At 38.7% G+C, this 16921-nt stretch overlaps 1 protein-coding gene across 4 annotated transcripts in view; it reads left to right on the top strand.

Moving 5' to 3' along the window:
- Eef1akmt2 (EEF1A lysine methyltransferase 2) overlaps positions 1-16921 on the top strand; it is an 85817-nt gene that overhangs the window by 19905 nt on the left and 48991 nt on the right. For 2 of the 4 annotated variants that reach the window (XM_038321644.1, XM_038321658.1), the window contains exons 4-6: positions 4893-5000; positions 7804-8020; positions 13227-14064. In XM_038321644.1, the coding sequence (XP_038177572.1) occupies positions 4893-5000; positions 7804-8020; positions 13227-13345 (444 nt within the window). In that variant the 3' untranslated portion in view covers positions 13346-14064. Of the gene's footprint in view, positions 1-4892; positions 5001-7803; positions 8021-13226; positions 14065-16921 lie in introns of those variants that run through there. The other 2 variants (XR_005284609.1, XM_042054654.1) reach the window with 2 other exon arrangements.

Raw genomic sequence — 16921 nt, 5'->3', positions numbered from 1 at the left:
GAGTCAAATTACTGTATTTAAGGAACCATTAAAGTATTTTCTGCGTTGGCTGCTTTTTTATATTTCTACCAGCAGTCAATATGAGTTTAAATTTCTCCATAGTCTCACCAGTATTTTTATTTATTTATTTATTTATTTATTTATTTATTCATTCATTCATTCACTATGAGACAGTATCTCACTATGCAGTCCTGGCTGGCTTGGAGCTCATTTTCCAAACAAGGCTGACCTCAAAATCATAGATATCTGGCCCATCACTGCACTGGTTTTTGTCCTTTGCCCACCCTTGTCAGCCTGAGTGTGTGAATCATTTCCTGGTTGCCTGAAAGCAGTAGGTACTCCCACGATGCCAATGATGGGCCCTTCTCTTCCTGGGATGATGCCTGGGGGACCTGCTCCTGGAATAAGGCCACCTATGGGAGGCCACATGCCCATGATTCTGGGCCTCCAATGATAATACCTCCTGCTCTCCATATGATGGTACCCACTTGGCTTGGTATGACTTGGCCAGATGGACAAGAGCAGAAGGTCTCTTCATCAGCTTTGTATTTCTTGTTCTGTTTCACCAGGAGATCACAGTGCTGAGTGTCTTCTAGCTGTGTGACAAGGGAGGCTTCCTTTTTCCTGACAGAATAGTTTTGAAGGAGAAAAGTGGGATAAAAAAATACAGTTTTCATTGTGAGATATGAAAATAAAATTGTCAGCTGTTTTTGTAGAAAAAATCATAGAGCTGTGCCTTTCTCTGCCTGCTGAGTGCTGGGATCAAAGATGTACACCATCACATGTGGCTCACCAGTGTTTTTGTCTTATATTTTAAACCTGCTTGTGTGTGTGCGTGCATGTGCGTGTCAAGGTACTTGTGTCCAGGTTGGAACAGCCTTGGGTGTTCATTCTCAACTCTTCACCTTGATTGAGAAAGGGTCTCTTGTTCTCCGCTGCATACTCTGGGGATTCTCTTTTCATCTTCCTCTGGAGTGGTTCTCACCCTTCCTAGTGCTGTGACCCTTAAATACAGTTAGTTATATTGTGGTGACCCCAACCATAACATTATTTCATTGCTGTTTTATAACTAATTTTGCTACTGTATGAATTGTAATGTAAATATCTGATAAGCAGGATATCTGATATGTGACCCCCTAAAGGGGTTGCAACCCACAGGTTGAGAACCACTGCTCTTGGAATACAAGGATTACAGATGCGTCCTCTCCCATCTGGCTATTTGAGATTCATGGATGCTTTGAGGTTCTGAACTCAGGTCTTCAACCCTTGTATAGCTTCAAGCACTTTACCCACTGAACCATCTCTCCAGCCCTGATTCTGAGATTTTTTTATTAAGGTTTTTGGCAAGTGAACTTAGTTGTTGGTATATATTTTCTTTTTTTTTTTTTTTTGTTTTTTTGTTTTCAACACATTATTTAATCATTTAGCCCTGGCTGTCCTGGACCTCACTCTGTAGACCAGGCCAACCTTGAATTTATCAGAGATCCACCTGCTTTTTCTCCAAATGTTGGGATTAAAAGCCACCACTGCCTTGGTGTGTATTTTCCTATGTGTTATGTGATATCTTTTTGTGAATAGCCATTGCTGATCTTTGCTTGCGTTTATCTACATTTTTGACAGGTGGTTTTGCTACCAATCTTAGATTGGTATTTTTATTTGCTTGTTTTCTCTTCTATTCTTCATGACTCACTGTCATCTGTATAGCACCCTTGTTGGTCTTCGGGGTAATCTGTCTTCTTGTTCCTCTATTCTTATTCCCCGGTACTTTCAAGGTTTTCTCTTTCTGGTTTTCATCAGAAATACTATGATGTGTGTGGTTTTGTTTGTTATCATCTCAGTTTGCGTTTGCAGTGCTTTGGGCCCTTTATTCAGTATTGGATAAATCTCAGCCATTTCTGTTTCTTATTCGTGTCCATTCTGGTTTCTTCTTCTCCTCTGATCTCTTATATCTGTAAATATTTTAGTTTTCATGTTAGATCATTACGTTTCTTTTCTGGTTTTTTTTTTTTTTTTTTTTGAGACAGGATTTCTCTGTGTAGCTTTGGAGCCTGTCCTAGAACTAGTTGTGTATATCACAAAGAGATTCACCTGCCTCTGCCTCCCAAGTGCTTGGGTTTAAGATGTGTACAACCACACCCAGCTCTTTAGGGTTCTTTCTCACTTGTCATTCTGTTTTAAAGAGGGATATTTTCTTCACTAATTCTTTAAAAAAAATGAGCCAGATGGTTAGTAGCTCAGGCTTCTTATTAACTCTTACATCCTACATTAACCCATAATTGTTGTCTCTGTTAGCCATGTTGCTTGGTACCTTTTATCAGCAAAGCATTCTCATCTTGCTTCCTCTGTGTTGACTGCAGACTGACTCTTTCCTCTTCCCAGAATTCTCCTGTTCTTGTTGCTCCGCCTGTACTTCCTGCCTGGCCACCGTGCCTATACTTCCGGCCTGGCTACTGACCAATCAGCATTTTATTAAATTAATACAAGTGATAAATCTTTACAAAGTATAAGACCATTGTCCCACAGCAATGTACAAGCTGGGCATGGTGGCACATGTGTTTAATCTTTGCACTCCAGAGGCACAGCAGGTGAATCTTTGAGTTCAGTGCCACCCTGTTCTACATAATGAGTTCCAGGCCAGTCAGAGCTACATAGTGAGACCCTGTCTTTAAAAAGTGTGTGTGTGTGTGTGTGTGTGTGTGTGTACATATATAGGTGCACTTATATATTAAAATAAAAAAGCATATATATTTATATACTTGCTGTATCTAGTTGCTGTATCCATCAAACTCACACTTAAGTTTCTTGGTTTAATTATTATACATTTCAGTTCTGTTTTTATTGTTTGGTTTGTAATTAACATTCACAGTTCTTGGCCAGAATTCTTTGATTAGTCATTTTCATTTGTTTTGGTTGTTTTAAAATATGCCTCTAGTATTTCTTTTATTTCTGTCTTTGGGGCCCGTTCCCTCCCTCCTTTCTTCCATTCCTCCTTCCTTTTTTGTTTTTTTAGACAGGGTTTCTCTGTGTAGTCATGACTGATCTGGAACTCACTCTGTACACTCAGCTGCCTTAAACTCAGAGATCCACCTGCCTTGTCCCGAGTGCCTGAATTGAAGTCATGTACCACCACCACCTGTTTGGGGCCTGTTTCTATCTTCAATTTCCTCCTTGTTTTTCTGATTGTTTATTGTTTCTTAGAATGTCCATTTATTTTTCATCTGGGGAAAATATTCTGTGCTGGAACTGAATATGAAAAGCATTAGTGATAGTTTCTGGCTCTGAGTGATTGTTATGGAACCCAAAAACATCAGCATAAGTTTTATAAGTTGTACTGAATAGTCCCCAGGCATGGGAGAAGGAACTGCCAAAAGTCCATAGAATCATCTTAGGTTTTTAGTCTTCTTAGGGAAGGAATTGTGAGAAATGAGAAGAACATAAACGTTTCCAATGGTAAAGGTAGAGGCAACTGAGAGGATGGGATAGTAGACCTTCCATCAACAGAACAGAGGTGGTGTGGTGGTGCTCATCTGTAGGCCCTGCAGTCCAGAGGTACAGAAAGGAACCTCCTAAGTAGGAGGTAAGCTTAGGCTATATAGAAAGTTGAAAGTCAGGCTAAATTACAATGAGAGAGGCTGTCTCAAAACACCAGGGAACACAAATGATTTGTGGAAAATAGTTGGTGCTATGTGGCTACTGAGTTTAGAGGATAACTCAGTCTCTTAGGGTTAAAATGTGTTTTCAAAATACAGTTTTTTTTTTTTTTTTTTTTTTTTTTTTTTTTTTTTTTGGTTTTTCGAGACAGGGTTTCTCTGTGGCTTTGGAGCCTGTCCTGAAACTAGCTCTTGTAGACCAGGCTGGTCTCGAACTCACAGAGATCCGCCTGCCTCTGCCTCCCGAGTGCTGGGATTAAAGGCGTGCGCCACCACCGCCCGGCAGTTATTTTTAAAAGTCTAAATGTAGGCTGCCTTTTTTTGTTAGTGTTTTTTGTTTGTTTTATTTGAGACCTCAGAGTCTCCCTCCGTATCCTTGACTGCTTGGAGCTTCTGGTTGGCCTCAGACTCACAGAGATCTTCCTGCCTCTGCCTCCCGGTTCTGGGATTAAAGATGTGCACCACTTGATTGACATTAGGTTAAGTTTTGAAGGAAGTAGCCATTTCGTAAATAGTGATGCCCACCATGAGAGTTTCAGACCAGACCATAGTTTGCAGCCTTCGTTGTTTTTCTTTGAAATTCCTGTAGTATAATGAGCAGCATAATTGGGGGAAGGAGGATAAAGAATGGCAGTTACTATGCTTTTGCCCAGGTACATACGTGTGAGGAGGGTCCATGCCCAGCAGCTAGTAAACCCTTAAGCCCAGTGATCCCTCTGCATTTCCTGCCCAGACTACCTCACAGGCCTTTCACAGAGATATAATTGAATGTGTAAAATAGTTGAAAAAGTGGAGAAGTACTATACAAATATGTTGATTTAATTATGTGACTGGTAGAGAATTATTATTTATAATTTGCTGAAGGAAATGGCATATGCATATAATTTATTCTTATAACTTACTGGGTTAAGTAAAATGTGAGGTAATTCACGTGTGAAATTGAATATAGCAGCATCAGAAATTAATACTACATTTTCAGCCCAAGGGCTTATATATTATTTTTGAGAAATGAATTTTTTTTGGAAGAGAAATCAGATATTACAAAAACAAAAATATGTCATGAATTTAAGCTTTTGGTTTCTGTTTAGAGTCCAATAAAATTTAAATATGGATAATTGGATATTCTATGACATTTGCTCTATGACGAAGTTAAAATAATTCTAGATTCAAATAATATTATAATTCATAAGCAAAACCTATTAAAAGTTTTAAACTAAATTATAAAATTATTTCTGTCTCTAGGTGAAACACGGCTTCTCTAATGTAACTGGGATTGATTATTCTCCTTGTGCAATTAAACTCTCTGCAAGCATTCTAGAGAAGGAAGGACTATCTAACATTAACTTGAAGGTAACTATTACTTATTACTCTAATATTTTAAGTAATATTTTAAAATAAGCTATAATGTTTAAATATTTTTAAAGTACGTTAATCCGATGACCTTTTTAAATTTGTAAATTAAGATCAATTATAAATAATCTAAACTGAAACATTTAAAAGTAACCATTAGGGCTGGAGAGATGGCTCGGTGGTTAAGAGCATTGCCTGCTCTTCCAAAGGTCCTGAGTTCAATTCCCAGCAACCACATGGTGGCTCACAACCATCTGTAATGAGTTCTGGTACCCGCTTCTGGCCTGCAGACATATGCACAGACGGAATATTGTATACATAATAAACAAGTAAAAGTAACCATTAAAAATTTAATCTAGGGGTAGAGAGATGGCTCACTGGTTAAGAGCACCAGTAGCTCTTCGAGAGGTTCCGAGTTCAATTCCTAGCAACCACATTGTGGCCCACAGCCATCTATAGTTTTATCTAATGCCCTATATTCTGGCATGCAGGTGTGTATTTAGATAGAACACTCATACATAAAATACATAAATAAATCTTTTTAAAAAATTATTTAATTTACAGAAATTAGTTTTTTCTTTTGTGTGTGTGTGACAAGAGTCCTACTGTATGACCCAGGCCAGTCTCAAACTTGATATCTCCTGCCTCATTCTAGCTGGATTATAGGCATATACCACTGTGCTTTGTGGGAAAGTATCTTCTTCATCGTGTATGTATATATATTTGTGTGTTCATACAATACCATCCGTGTTTGCAAAAACATACAGTACATGACTTTGGATTAATCATATCAAAAAGTTCTAAGTGCTGGGCGTCCCTTCCTGCAGTGCTGTTCTCCGACTTAGGTTCTGTTAGAACTGGAGGCTACAGCCACTTCAGCTGTGACTATGGCAGGATTTGTTGTTTTTATTTCTCAAAGAAAATGACTTATATTAAAAAAAAAAAAGACTTGTAAATGCCTAGGATGTTATTAATGTAAATTCAGACATTTTTATTTAATTCTTTGTCCCACTTGGCTTTAATTGTCAACTTGACATAGCCTAAAGTCATCAGAGATGAAAACCTCAATTGAAGATTGTCTAGATCAGATTGGCCTGTGGGCGTATCTTTGAGGATTGTCTTGATTATTAATTGATACAGGAAGGCCCAGCCCACTATGAGTGCACCATCCCTAGCGTAGCTGGACTATATAAGGAAGCTTCTAGCCAAGCTTCAGCCTGTGAGAAAGTCAGAAAGCTTCAGGTTCCTGCCTCGTTCCTGTCCTGACTTCCTGTCCTGTGACCAGGAACTGGAAGATAAAATAAGTCCTTTCCTCTCTAGAGTTGCTTTTTGTCTGAGTGTTTTCTCACAGCAGCAGAAGGAAATTAGAACACTTAAAATCCAAGGAGTCAACCTGTTTCTTCGCCTCACCACTCCCATGCTACAAAATAGTCAGAGTGAATTAAATGAAAATTGGCTTACATCTCTGTTCTTTTGTTTGTTTTTGTTTTTTGAGACAGGATTTCTCTGTGTAGCCCTAGCTGTCCTGGAACTCACTCTGTACACCAGATTGGCCTGTGCCTACTGAGTGCTGGGATTAAAAGTGTGTGCCACCACCCCCTGGCTTTCATTACTGTTTTGCTTACAGACCTCCACTGGCTCCCTTTGTATTCAGCAAGGAACCTAGATGGCACAGCTGGCTTTAGAAAGCCCCCTTCCTTGTGCTGGAGTCCAGTGTTTCTTTTAACTGTTAGACAAGAACTCTGCCACTGAACTCCATCTCTCTCTCTCTCTCTCTCTCTCTCTCTCTCTCTCTCTCTCTCTCTCTCTCTCCCTCTCTCTCTCTCTCTCCCCTCTCTCTGTGTGTGTGTGAGACCCCACCGGTGTGTGTGTGTGTGTGTGTGAGAGAGAGAGAGAGAGAGAGAGAGAGAGAGGGAGAGGGAGGGGGAGAGACCCCCTATACACACACAAAAGAAGCACACATGCCAATACCAATACATAGTATACATTTTAAGGGTTGATTTAGATATTTACTTTCATTCCTAAAATTGTATTAATGATGAGATTTCTGTTAGTTCAAGGCCAGCCTGTTCTGCAAAGTGAGTTCTAGGATAGCCAGAGCTGGTACACAGAGAAACCATGTCTTGAACCTCCTCCCCCAAATTTTAGAATTAAATTTATTAGTAAATTTTTGTATTATGAAATGAAGGCACATCACTATTTCAAATACTGAAATCCTATTAGGTGATTAAAAGCAGGATGCTGATGAATTATTAAAAGCTAAAGTGCAGGACATTTTGCAAGTAAAGTAATCATACTATAAATAGTCCCTTAATTTCTTAAGCTTCATGCCTGTTGTAATATCTATTAGTAGCTTTGTGAGCTGCTGAATCAAAACAAAGGAAAATTTGGTAATTCTTTATTTACTTTAGGGCACTCAGTGGGAGTGTAAGTCATAAGTTTTATTTGCAGTGACCTGGGTTCCAAATAAATTTTATCATTTTGATAAATATGTTAAATATTTTCATAAGAATCAACTTTTTGTATACTGGGCTTTTGAGCTAGTATTCCTGGCTTTGATTTGTTTCCAAATTTGTAGAGATTTGAAATGTCCAGGAAACACTATCAAACTCTCTTCTAATTTTGGCTTTAATGATCTTGGAAATAAAGCACATAAAAGTTAGCTATAAAGTTGAAAATATGTTTATTATATGTAAAGTGGCATCATAATGGACTCTTTCATCTCTAACCTTTACATGTTGTCACTAAAGTTATATAAAGATCATGTTAATTGTTCTCATGTGAACATTCATTTCTAATATAGGTAGAAGACTTTTTGAGTCTTTCCACAAAGCTGTCTGGATTTCATGTTTGTGTGGACAAAGGGACTTTCGATGCCATAAGTCTTAATCCTGACAATGCAGCTGAGAAGAGGAAGCAATATGTGATGTCTCTCTCCAGGGTGTTGGAAGTAAAAGGCTTTTTTCTAATAACCTCTTGTAATTGGACCAAGGCAGAGTTGCTAGATGTGTTCAGTGAAGGTAACTGGCTGCATGGGATTGAATGTTTACTTCCTTGGGTTTTATACTTCTGCTTGGCTCCCCTGTTGGGTACAGTATTTTACATTTCTGGTTGTGGGAATTGCCTGCTTTTCTTCTGTGTTAATGACCTTGGTAATAACTTTGAACTGTGTATACAAAGCACAGAGAAGTAAATTGGTTGGGATCCAAAGGCCTTTTTAACCTTTTCCCCAGAAATCCTGGCAGTTAAGTACTAAAATTTATGAGCTTGTAAAGACCAAGCTCTTTATTTAAGCAATGCAATCTTTTATTTAAGCTGTATGATCTATCCTGAGATTCAGAGCACATGTGCTGTGCTTTTGACTTCAGTGAACTAATTTGTGAATCTACACTCATACACTCATGTAAATGGAAGTACATAGTACATGAGGAATGTTTTAGTTTTCTTTTCCTTTTTTTTGGTTTTCTGAGACAGGGTTTCTCTGTGTAGCCCTGGCCATCTTGGAACTCTTTCTGTAGACCAGGCTGGCTTCAGACTCACAGACATCCACCTGTCTCTGCCTTCTGAGTGCTGGGATTAGAAGTGTGCACCACCGCTGCCCAGTGAATGTTTTAATTATATGTAGTTTTTATGGTTTGTGTTAGGGGTCATTTAAGTATTTAGGATTTGTTTGTTTCTTTTTTTTTTTTTTTTTTTTTTTTTTGGTTTTTCGAGACAAGTTTTCTCTGTGGCTTTGTAGCCTGTCCTGGAACTAGCTTTTGTAAACCAGGCTGGCCTCGAACTCACAAAGATTCGCCTGTCTCTGCATTTGTCTGTTTCTAGTATATATAGAGCAATTATTTTTAACATTGCAGAAAAATGAAATGGGGAAATCAGTAATCGTTCTGCATACTGATTCTTGAGGAAGTTCCCTTCTGCCTTCTGTGTGTGTGTGTGTGTGTTTGGGGTTGTGTTGAGACAAAGCTTCTTTCTATAGCCCTGACTGTCCTGGAACTTGATCTGAAGACCAGGCTGGCCTCTAACTCACAGAGATCCACCTGCCTCTGCTTATTAAATGCTGGGATTAAAGGTGTGTGCCACCACTGCCTGACTCCTGCCTTTTTTTTTAATGCCAGGCAAGATTTTTTTCCTGCCCCATTAGCCAAAGGTAATACTCGTACTGTCCACTGTAAGGGAGTTTTGTGAGCCTTAAGAATCATCTGTCTCTATACATAGAGCATTTGGAATTTTCTCAGACTCTTTCTTGAACACTTCAAGAAGTATTTTACGTTCTAGTTTATGTAACTGGAAGTTTCTGTCCTGCCCACCAGTTCCCAAGTAGCTACTCTGAGGCTTATAAACTATTTGACCTATTAGCTCAGGCTCATAATTAACTAGCTCTCACAACCTAAATCAACCCATTTCTATTGGTTTATATTTTACCACAAGGCTTGTGGTTTGTTAACTTATATCTTGCTTCTCTGCCACTGCTGTTATCTCCCTGACTCAGTTCTTTTTCTCTCTGTATCTGTTTGGATTTCTTACCTGGCTCTATTCTGCCTGGTTATTGGCCAAATTAGCTTCTTTATTAACGAATGGTAATAAGACAAATTCACAGCATACAGAAGGGCATCCCACATCAAGTTTTATCTATGCAGCATAGAGACATTCCTGGGAAAGTATTTTGAAAACTTTTTGGTATTTGTTTACCTTTTCCTTGGAGTCTTTTCAGGGTTAGTACTAGTTATTTTATAGAGGAATGGAAGGAATTTTCAGGATGAAGTATTAAGTAAATGATTCTAGACTAAATATTTGGTTACATTTTGACCCCCTCTCACAAGTTTATGAGAAATCATCTCCCTTAAGAGAGCTTACTGCCCAGTTTTCTGTAACCGTGTTGCATCATATTACATGCACCTATCTTAGATTTTGTTTTCTTTTTAGTATTAAAGTGTTAGGCAGAGAGAACATGTCCTGTGTCTTCTCTTGTACATTCAATGGCTTTGGCGTGTTTTATATTGGAAAACCTGAAGCATTTATTACTGAAAATGTGAGCTTTTGGCTTCATAACTGTTACTTCCAGCAACCAAGAATTGTATGTGATTTACTGTCTTTTATGTCATCAATTTTAGTATCTTCCATGTTACATTTATTTCTCTTAGAACTGCTGGGTTCTAGCCCTGCAGTTGTGGTACATGCCTTTGGTCCCAGCATTTGGGAGACAGAAGCAGGTGGATCTCTGAGTCTGAGGATAGCCTGGTCTACAGAATGAGTTCCAGGATAGCGAGGGCTACATAGAGAAACCCTGTCTCCAAAAAAAATAAAAAGAAAAAAAAACCAAACCCCCAAAACCAAACAAACAAACAAAACCCCCAAAGAACAGTTGTGTTCTATCTATAGCCTTTCTTCCCGAAGCTCAACAGTTTTAATAAATGCTCAGTTCTGCTGTGTGGGGCACGTTTTCTGCTGATTCCTAAATACAGGTATTCTCTTTTACCCTGGAACCAACAGACATAAACACTTTGGCTGTCTCTGGTAATGAGTAACAGACTTTAGCCTGGAATACTGTGCTTTAAAAATGTTAGTGTGTCTGAGAACTGTTGAGTAAACTCTTTAATTTCAGTTTTAGAACTAAATGGAGAATTAAAACAAGGAAAATGTTCTAATAGGATGTGTTAAAAACAATTACATAGCATTAGAGACTTTTATGATTGTATTGCTTAGAAAATGATGCTTGGACTTAGATGCAAGACAGCAACAGAGTACTCTGCCCCATGTCTCTGCTGAAGGCCTCCCTATGAGCTGCCTACATTGGCTGCCATAATCCATTGGCTTAGGATGAAGCTTTCTTCACCAGGCTTTTTTTCTCATACAATGTATTTTGATCATGTTTCCTTCCCTCCCCAGGTTCCTCCCAGATCTTTCCTACCTCTCTACCCAACCTTATGTTCGTTTTCTCTTTAAAAGCAAATAAACCTAAAAGTAAAAAAGATCAAGAAACACATACAAATTCCCCCCAAACAAACAAACAAACAAACAAAAAACCCACCAAAAATCTCACAAAAATGGAAATAAAAATAAATAAGCAGTAAAGCTCAAACAGTGTAATGAGACAGTCTACAAGAACACTATTGAGCCTGGTGGTGGTAGTGCACACCTTTAATCCCAGCACTTGGGAGGCAGAGACAAACAGATCATGTGAAATTGAGGCCAGCCTGGTCTATAGAGCGAGTTCCAGTACAGGCTCCAAAGCTACAGAGAAACCCTGTCTCGAAAAATAAAACAGAACAAGAAAACCAGCCCACCATTGAGTGTGCCTTGTGTTGGCCAACTACTCCTGTACATGGGACTTGTCCTGAAGAGTGGCTGGTACAGTCAGCGTCCATTGGAGAAAACTGAATTTTTCTTTGCCAGTGGGTATCAGCTACAGGTAGATTCTTGAGTGGGAGCCTCTGTCTACTTCCCTCTCAGTGCTGAGACCTCCTCTGGCCTGAACCTTTTGAGGCCTGTGTGAGCTGCCTCTGTCAGCTCATATGCCTCACCAGTCCTTAAAGGTTTTTTTTTTTTTTTTTTTTTTTTTTTTTCTTTTTTTTTTTTTTTTTTTCTTTTTTTCTTTTTTTTTTTTTTTTTTTTTTTTTTTTTTTTTTTACTGTTCATACAATGGAAATGTTTTTCTCAGCAGTTTTATTACAGTTTATTTATTTAGCTGGTAGTGGGGTGTGTGTCAGAAGATAACCCCTGGGAATCAGTTCTCTTCTTTCATTATGTGGGTCCTGGGGATCGAACTCGGGTCCCCAGGTTTGGTGGCAAGTGCCGTTACCTGCTATGCCATCTCTGCAACCCAATGTATTTGTTTAGTTGTTTAGTGACCTTTCTGCTTTGTTTTATTATTTTATTTTTATAGGCTTCAATTCCAGACCCAAGCCTTACACATAGGAGGCCAGTATTCTACCACTGAAATACCCTGGTGGTTTGTTTGTTTATTTTGAGACAGAGTTTCTCTCTGTACCCCTGGCTAGAACTCACTATGATGACTAAACTGGCCTTAGGCAGTAGTGGTGCACGTCTTTAATCCCAGCACTTGGGAGGCAGAACAGGTGGGTCTCTGAGTTTGAGGCTAGCCTGGTGTATAAAGCAAGTTCCAGAACAACCAGAGCTACATAGTGAGAACCTGTTTCAAAAAACAAAACAAAGCAAAAAACTCAAACAACTCCCATAAAATATACATTTATAGCTCATTTTATAGTTTAGGCAAACACTAGTTATTTTATTTGAATCTTTACAAGGTCACATGGAGGTTTTGCTGTCTACCATCTATGAATAAAATTCAGGGTTATGGAAAAGATTCCTTGAGCAAATGTATCTCTTAGTTAGAGGTGGGAAAACAGACTTGAACCTAGGACATTGGGTTTTAAATAAGCGTTTCTTTTAAAAGCATTGTGTGCTCTGAAAGTTATAATTTCTTCCAAGACAGTTAGTAGTTTGGTTTGGGTATTTTCATTTAATCTTCTGCTAAAATTTGTAATAAAACACCCATAAGATTTTTACTATTTTAACTATTTTTAAGTGAATGATTCAGACTGAGCATGGCAGTGGTGTATACCTTTAATCTTAGTATTTGTTAGGTGGAGGCGGGAGGATCAGGAGTTTGAAGGTCATCTGTATATATATACAGAAACTATAGGACCAACCACTGCTATATGAGGCCCTGTCTCAGAAAAACCAAATACAACTAAATTCATAGATCATAGGTAATGAATTAAGTGTGCAGTTCGGTAACTTCATCCATGTTATGTAACCACGAGAGGTCTGTTTTCAGAACCTTCTCATCATTTACAAATTCATTTTTTCTTTAAGTTTTTTAACCTTTCTGTATTACATGCCTTTGTATTGGTGATGTGGTTGAGTTCCTACATAGAAAGCCACATAAGAAGCAGTGCTGGCACGAGGCAAGAATTCAGTGCATTACAGCTGCTTCCTACCCAGGAGAGAGGAATAGACTAAAGGAGGTGGCGGGGAGGTAGTGTAAGCAGGACTAGAGAAAATGGGGGATAAGACTTCCGTGCTGATTGTTTTGGTCCTTTCTGTCCCTGATCATTTAAAAAAAAAAAAAAATGGGGGATGAGCTGGAAAAACAGTTGCAAAATTAGGTTCAGTTACCAGTTTGAAATCACTTTTAGAAAGGATTTGAAAGAATGTTGTTGGTCCAGATATCTCTAACACAGATATTTTAATTTTGTCTTACAGGATTTGAGCTTTTTGAAGAGCTGCCAACACCCGAGTTCAGCTTTGGAGGTCGATCTGGAAACACTGTAGCAGCTTTGGTTTTTCAGAAAAGTGAGACTTCCTTGGACAAAGTCAGTTAGCTTTCTAGAAGAAACTGTACAGCACAGAGACCCTGGTAGAGAAGAAGCAAGTACAAATAGTGCTTAGTAAGTACTTAGTAAGCACCCAGGCTGCGCAGATTGAGTACAGATGATGGGGTTGTGGGAAGCCACAAGTGTGGGAATCAGCATTCAGATATCAACTAAGATAATTTAAAATTGTATTTTGTATTTGACATATAAATATTTTTTGTACTTTAGAGCAGTTTTCTGTAACTATTAAACAGTTGAAAGCCTCAAGGCAGTATGAATTTACAGGAAACATATATTCTTGTTTTTTTGTGTGTTTATAAAAGTAGAATTGAAAAAGACTTTTATGAAGATTGGACCAAGCTGTTTTAAGACCAGAATAGTTAAGAATTTTCTTATGTGTAATAGACTATGAAGTGTGTTAAGCAATGCCATTTTGTGATGATAACTTGGAGAGCTCCTTGATTGTCATGTTATTAAGCAAAATCAGAGAAATTGATGAAATATTTTTATTTACTTATTTATTTTTGAGACAGTGTCTCGCTGTGTAGATCTGGTTGTCCTGGAACTCAGAGATCTACCTGCCTCTCCCTCCCCAGTGCTGAGATTAAAGGTGTGAGCCACCACACTGGTAATTCTCTAGTCTTTACCCTGTGAAGGAGAGATGGGTACTTTAAGGAGATAGAATAGTTCCATGTTAACTAATGATGTTTTATTAAATCATTGAATCCTCTAGGTATTTTCCCAAGGTTTTACTTGTTTATGCATAGGAGAGCTGCAGCCAAGAGTGAAGACACTTTTGGTGGTTCCTTTTTATTTTTTACATCCATTGGTGTTTTGCTTGCATGTATGTCTGTGTGAGAGTGTCAGATCCCCAGGAACTGGAGTTGCAGACAGTTGTGAGCTGCCATGTGAATGCTTGGAATTGTACTAGGGTCCTCTGGAAGAGCAGCTAGTGTTCTTTACCTGAACCATCCTTTCAGCCACCCCCCCCCCCAATATTCTTATTTTAATTTAAAAAGAATTATTTAATGTGCGTTGGTGTTTTTGCCTGCATATATGTATGAGGGTATCAGGTCTTGGAGATATAGACAGTTTTGAGTTCAGGTCTTGGAGATATAGACAGTTTTGAGTTTCCATGTGGGTGCTGGGAACTGAACCCAAGTCCTCTGGATGAGGGCCAGTGTTCTTAACTGTTGAGCCATCTCTCCAGCCCCTGAGTGAAGACACTTTTGCGAGGCCAGATAGTACCTGGTGAAGCCAAGATACTTAGTTGTGTCTGGCTGACTTTAGAATTTTTCTTCTAACATTGTCTCCTCCCAGGTGCTAAATCTTTGTCTTTATAGTATCTAAGTCAGTGCTACATACAAAATCCAGGTGTACACTTACTTTAGGAGTTGTATAGCCCTTTGTTAGTGTGGGTCACTAACAACTGACTAGTGCTGGACTGTGGACTTTGAGAATAGTGAGTTAGTCACTCGAGTCTCATGACCTCCATTATTACTCTTTACTATCTCTGTTTGTTTTGAGGGACTGTCCTTTCCCAGGAACTGAATTTTATGCAAGGCACGACACACCTGTAGTCTTAGCACTCAGGAGGCTGAGGTAGGAGGAGAAACTGGAGTTAAAAGGCTGAACTACACAGTGAAACCCCTTCTCAAAAAAACAAATTGCCATGTCACCATGAAGCCCTGAGTTCAGACCCCTTGCACCTGTGTACAGTGCTGTGTGCAGCAGCATTGCTTATAATCTCGGTGCTGCTAAGCAGAGACCAGAGACCCTGAGGCGCGATGGCCAGGCAGCCTAACTGAATCCGTTGGCTCCAGGTTCACTGAGAATAAAATAAATTCACAAAATAAGTCATAAATCATGAGTTAATAGAATAAGTTCACAAAAAATAAAGTTGAGGACGACTGAGAAAGATTCCTTGTGTCGCATTCAGTGTAGTGCCGGCACCTAAAGCAACTGCTGTCCCGACTGGCATTGCAACTCCGCACCTACCAGCGGCAGTTCTGCTGCCGCACAGCCAGCTGGGAATTCCGTTCCTCAGGCACCAGCTCTCTCATGGCTGTTAAAGGAAACTTGATCTAAATCTCTATTCTGAAGAACTCAGGATTCAGAGTTTAAGGAGAAATCCTGCTAGCTCAGAGAGGCTGAATAGCAAGTAGCTAAACTCCTCTCCTTCTTCAGGTCTCCCGATAAAGGGCCATCCTTCTGCTCAGCCCCCACCAAAGAACCCTCGCTACACTTAGTTAACCAGGTTAATTTTATTTAATCAAACAAATGTGACATATCTGTGCATCGTTTACAAAGGCAGAAGCAAATATAACACACCTTTATAACTAATATTCCACAACAGTACCTAATGATCTCTGACTTCTACATACATATCCGTGTGCGGTGCACACATGTGCAAGCATACACAAAAGAAAAGTGAAAACTGAGTTTTGTCATTTATCTTTCTGTGGAAGGGGATTGTCAGTTGTGTGAACGTAGAGGGAGGTAGAGACGAGGTACTCTTTCTAAGAGCTGGTTTATCTGGAGGGCATTTATATATTGAAAAAGTGTATCGTCTGTATATATCTACTATTTAAGGAAACAGTATTTGGGACAATATTTTAGTATTGAGTCTTAGTATATTTTTTTAATTATGTAACTTTTGGGGGTACTGGAAAGTAGTTAAGAGCACTTGTTGCTCCTGCAGAGTACCTGAGTTTTTACCCAAAACTCACGTGGTTCACACCATCTGTTACTCCAGTTTGTAGGGGTCCTATATCTTCTTTTCTGGTCTCCTTGCACACCAGACAGGCATGTAGTGTGCAAGCATTCATGTAGGCAAAATGTGCATACGTAAAATAAATTTTTTAAAGTTATATAACTTTTCGTGATTTTCAGCTTTTTGGGAATATTGGGTTTCAAAACCTTTTTTTTTGAAAACCTTTTTTTTTTAATGGTAAATATTCTTATAGTATTTAGCCTACCTAGTCCAGCATTATATGGTTTTTGTTCTGAGGGGTAGAGGAGGAGGACAAGCCTGTAACTTCTGTCAGCTTGACCATTAAGGCTACTAGTTGTCTTTTCAATATTTGGAGACATATATATATATATATATATATATATATATATATATATATTATAGACTTTGAGTAAAAATATTGATTTTGGAATAGCTTTTATTTTAGAATGCAAAATGTGAGAAATTACTTTAAAATATGTACAATTTAAGCTTTTCAGAAAATTGTTCTTTATGATATATGGGATCTTTTTAGTGTGTACTAACACACACACGCAAGTGCATAGGCTACACATGTGGAAGCCAAAGGAAGACTTTGAGTATCTTTTTGTTGTTATTTTTTGGGGACAAGATCTCTCTACTTAGTCCTGGCTGTCTTGGAACTCACTTTGTAGACCAGGCTTTGAGCTCAGATCCACCTGCCCCTGCCTCCTGATCAGGTGCTGGGATTAAAGGCCAGCGCCACCACACCCAGCCCAAGTATTTTCTTTTTTTTTTTTTTTTTTTTTTTTTTCTCATGGTTTATTTTTTTTTATATTTAAAAATTTCCATCTCCTTCCCTCCTCCTCCCCCCT

This window comes from Arvicola amphibius, chromosome 1, assembly GCF_903992535.2.
Source record: "Arvicola amphibius chromosome 1, mArvAmp1.2, whole genome shotgun sequence".
NCBI lineage: Eukaryota > Metazoa > Chordata > Mammalia > Rodentia > Cricetidae > Arvicola > Arvicola amphibius.
Note: the sequence above shows the minus strand (reverse complement) of the source record. Positions and strands in the feature narration are given on the sequence as shown.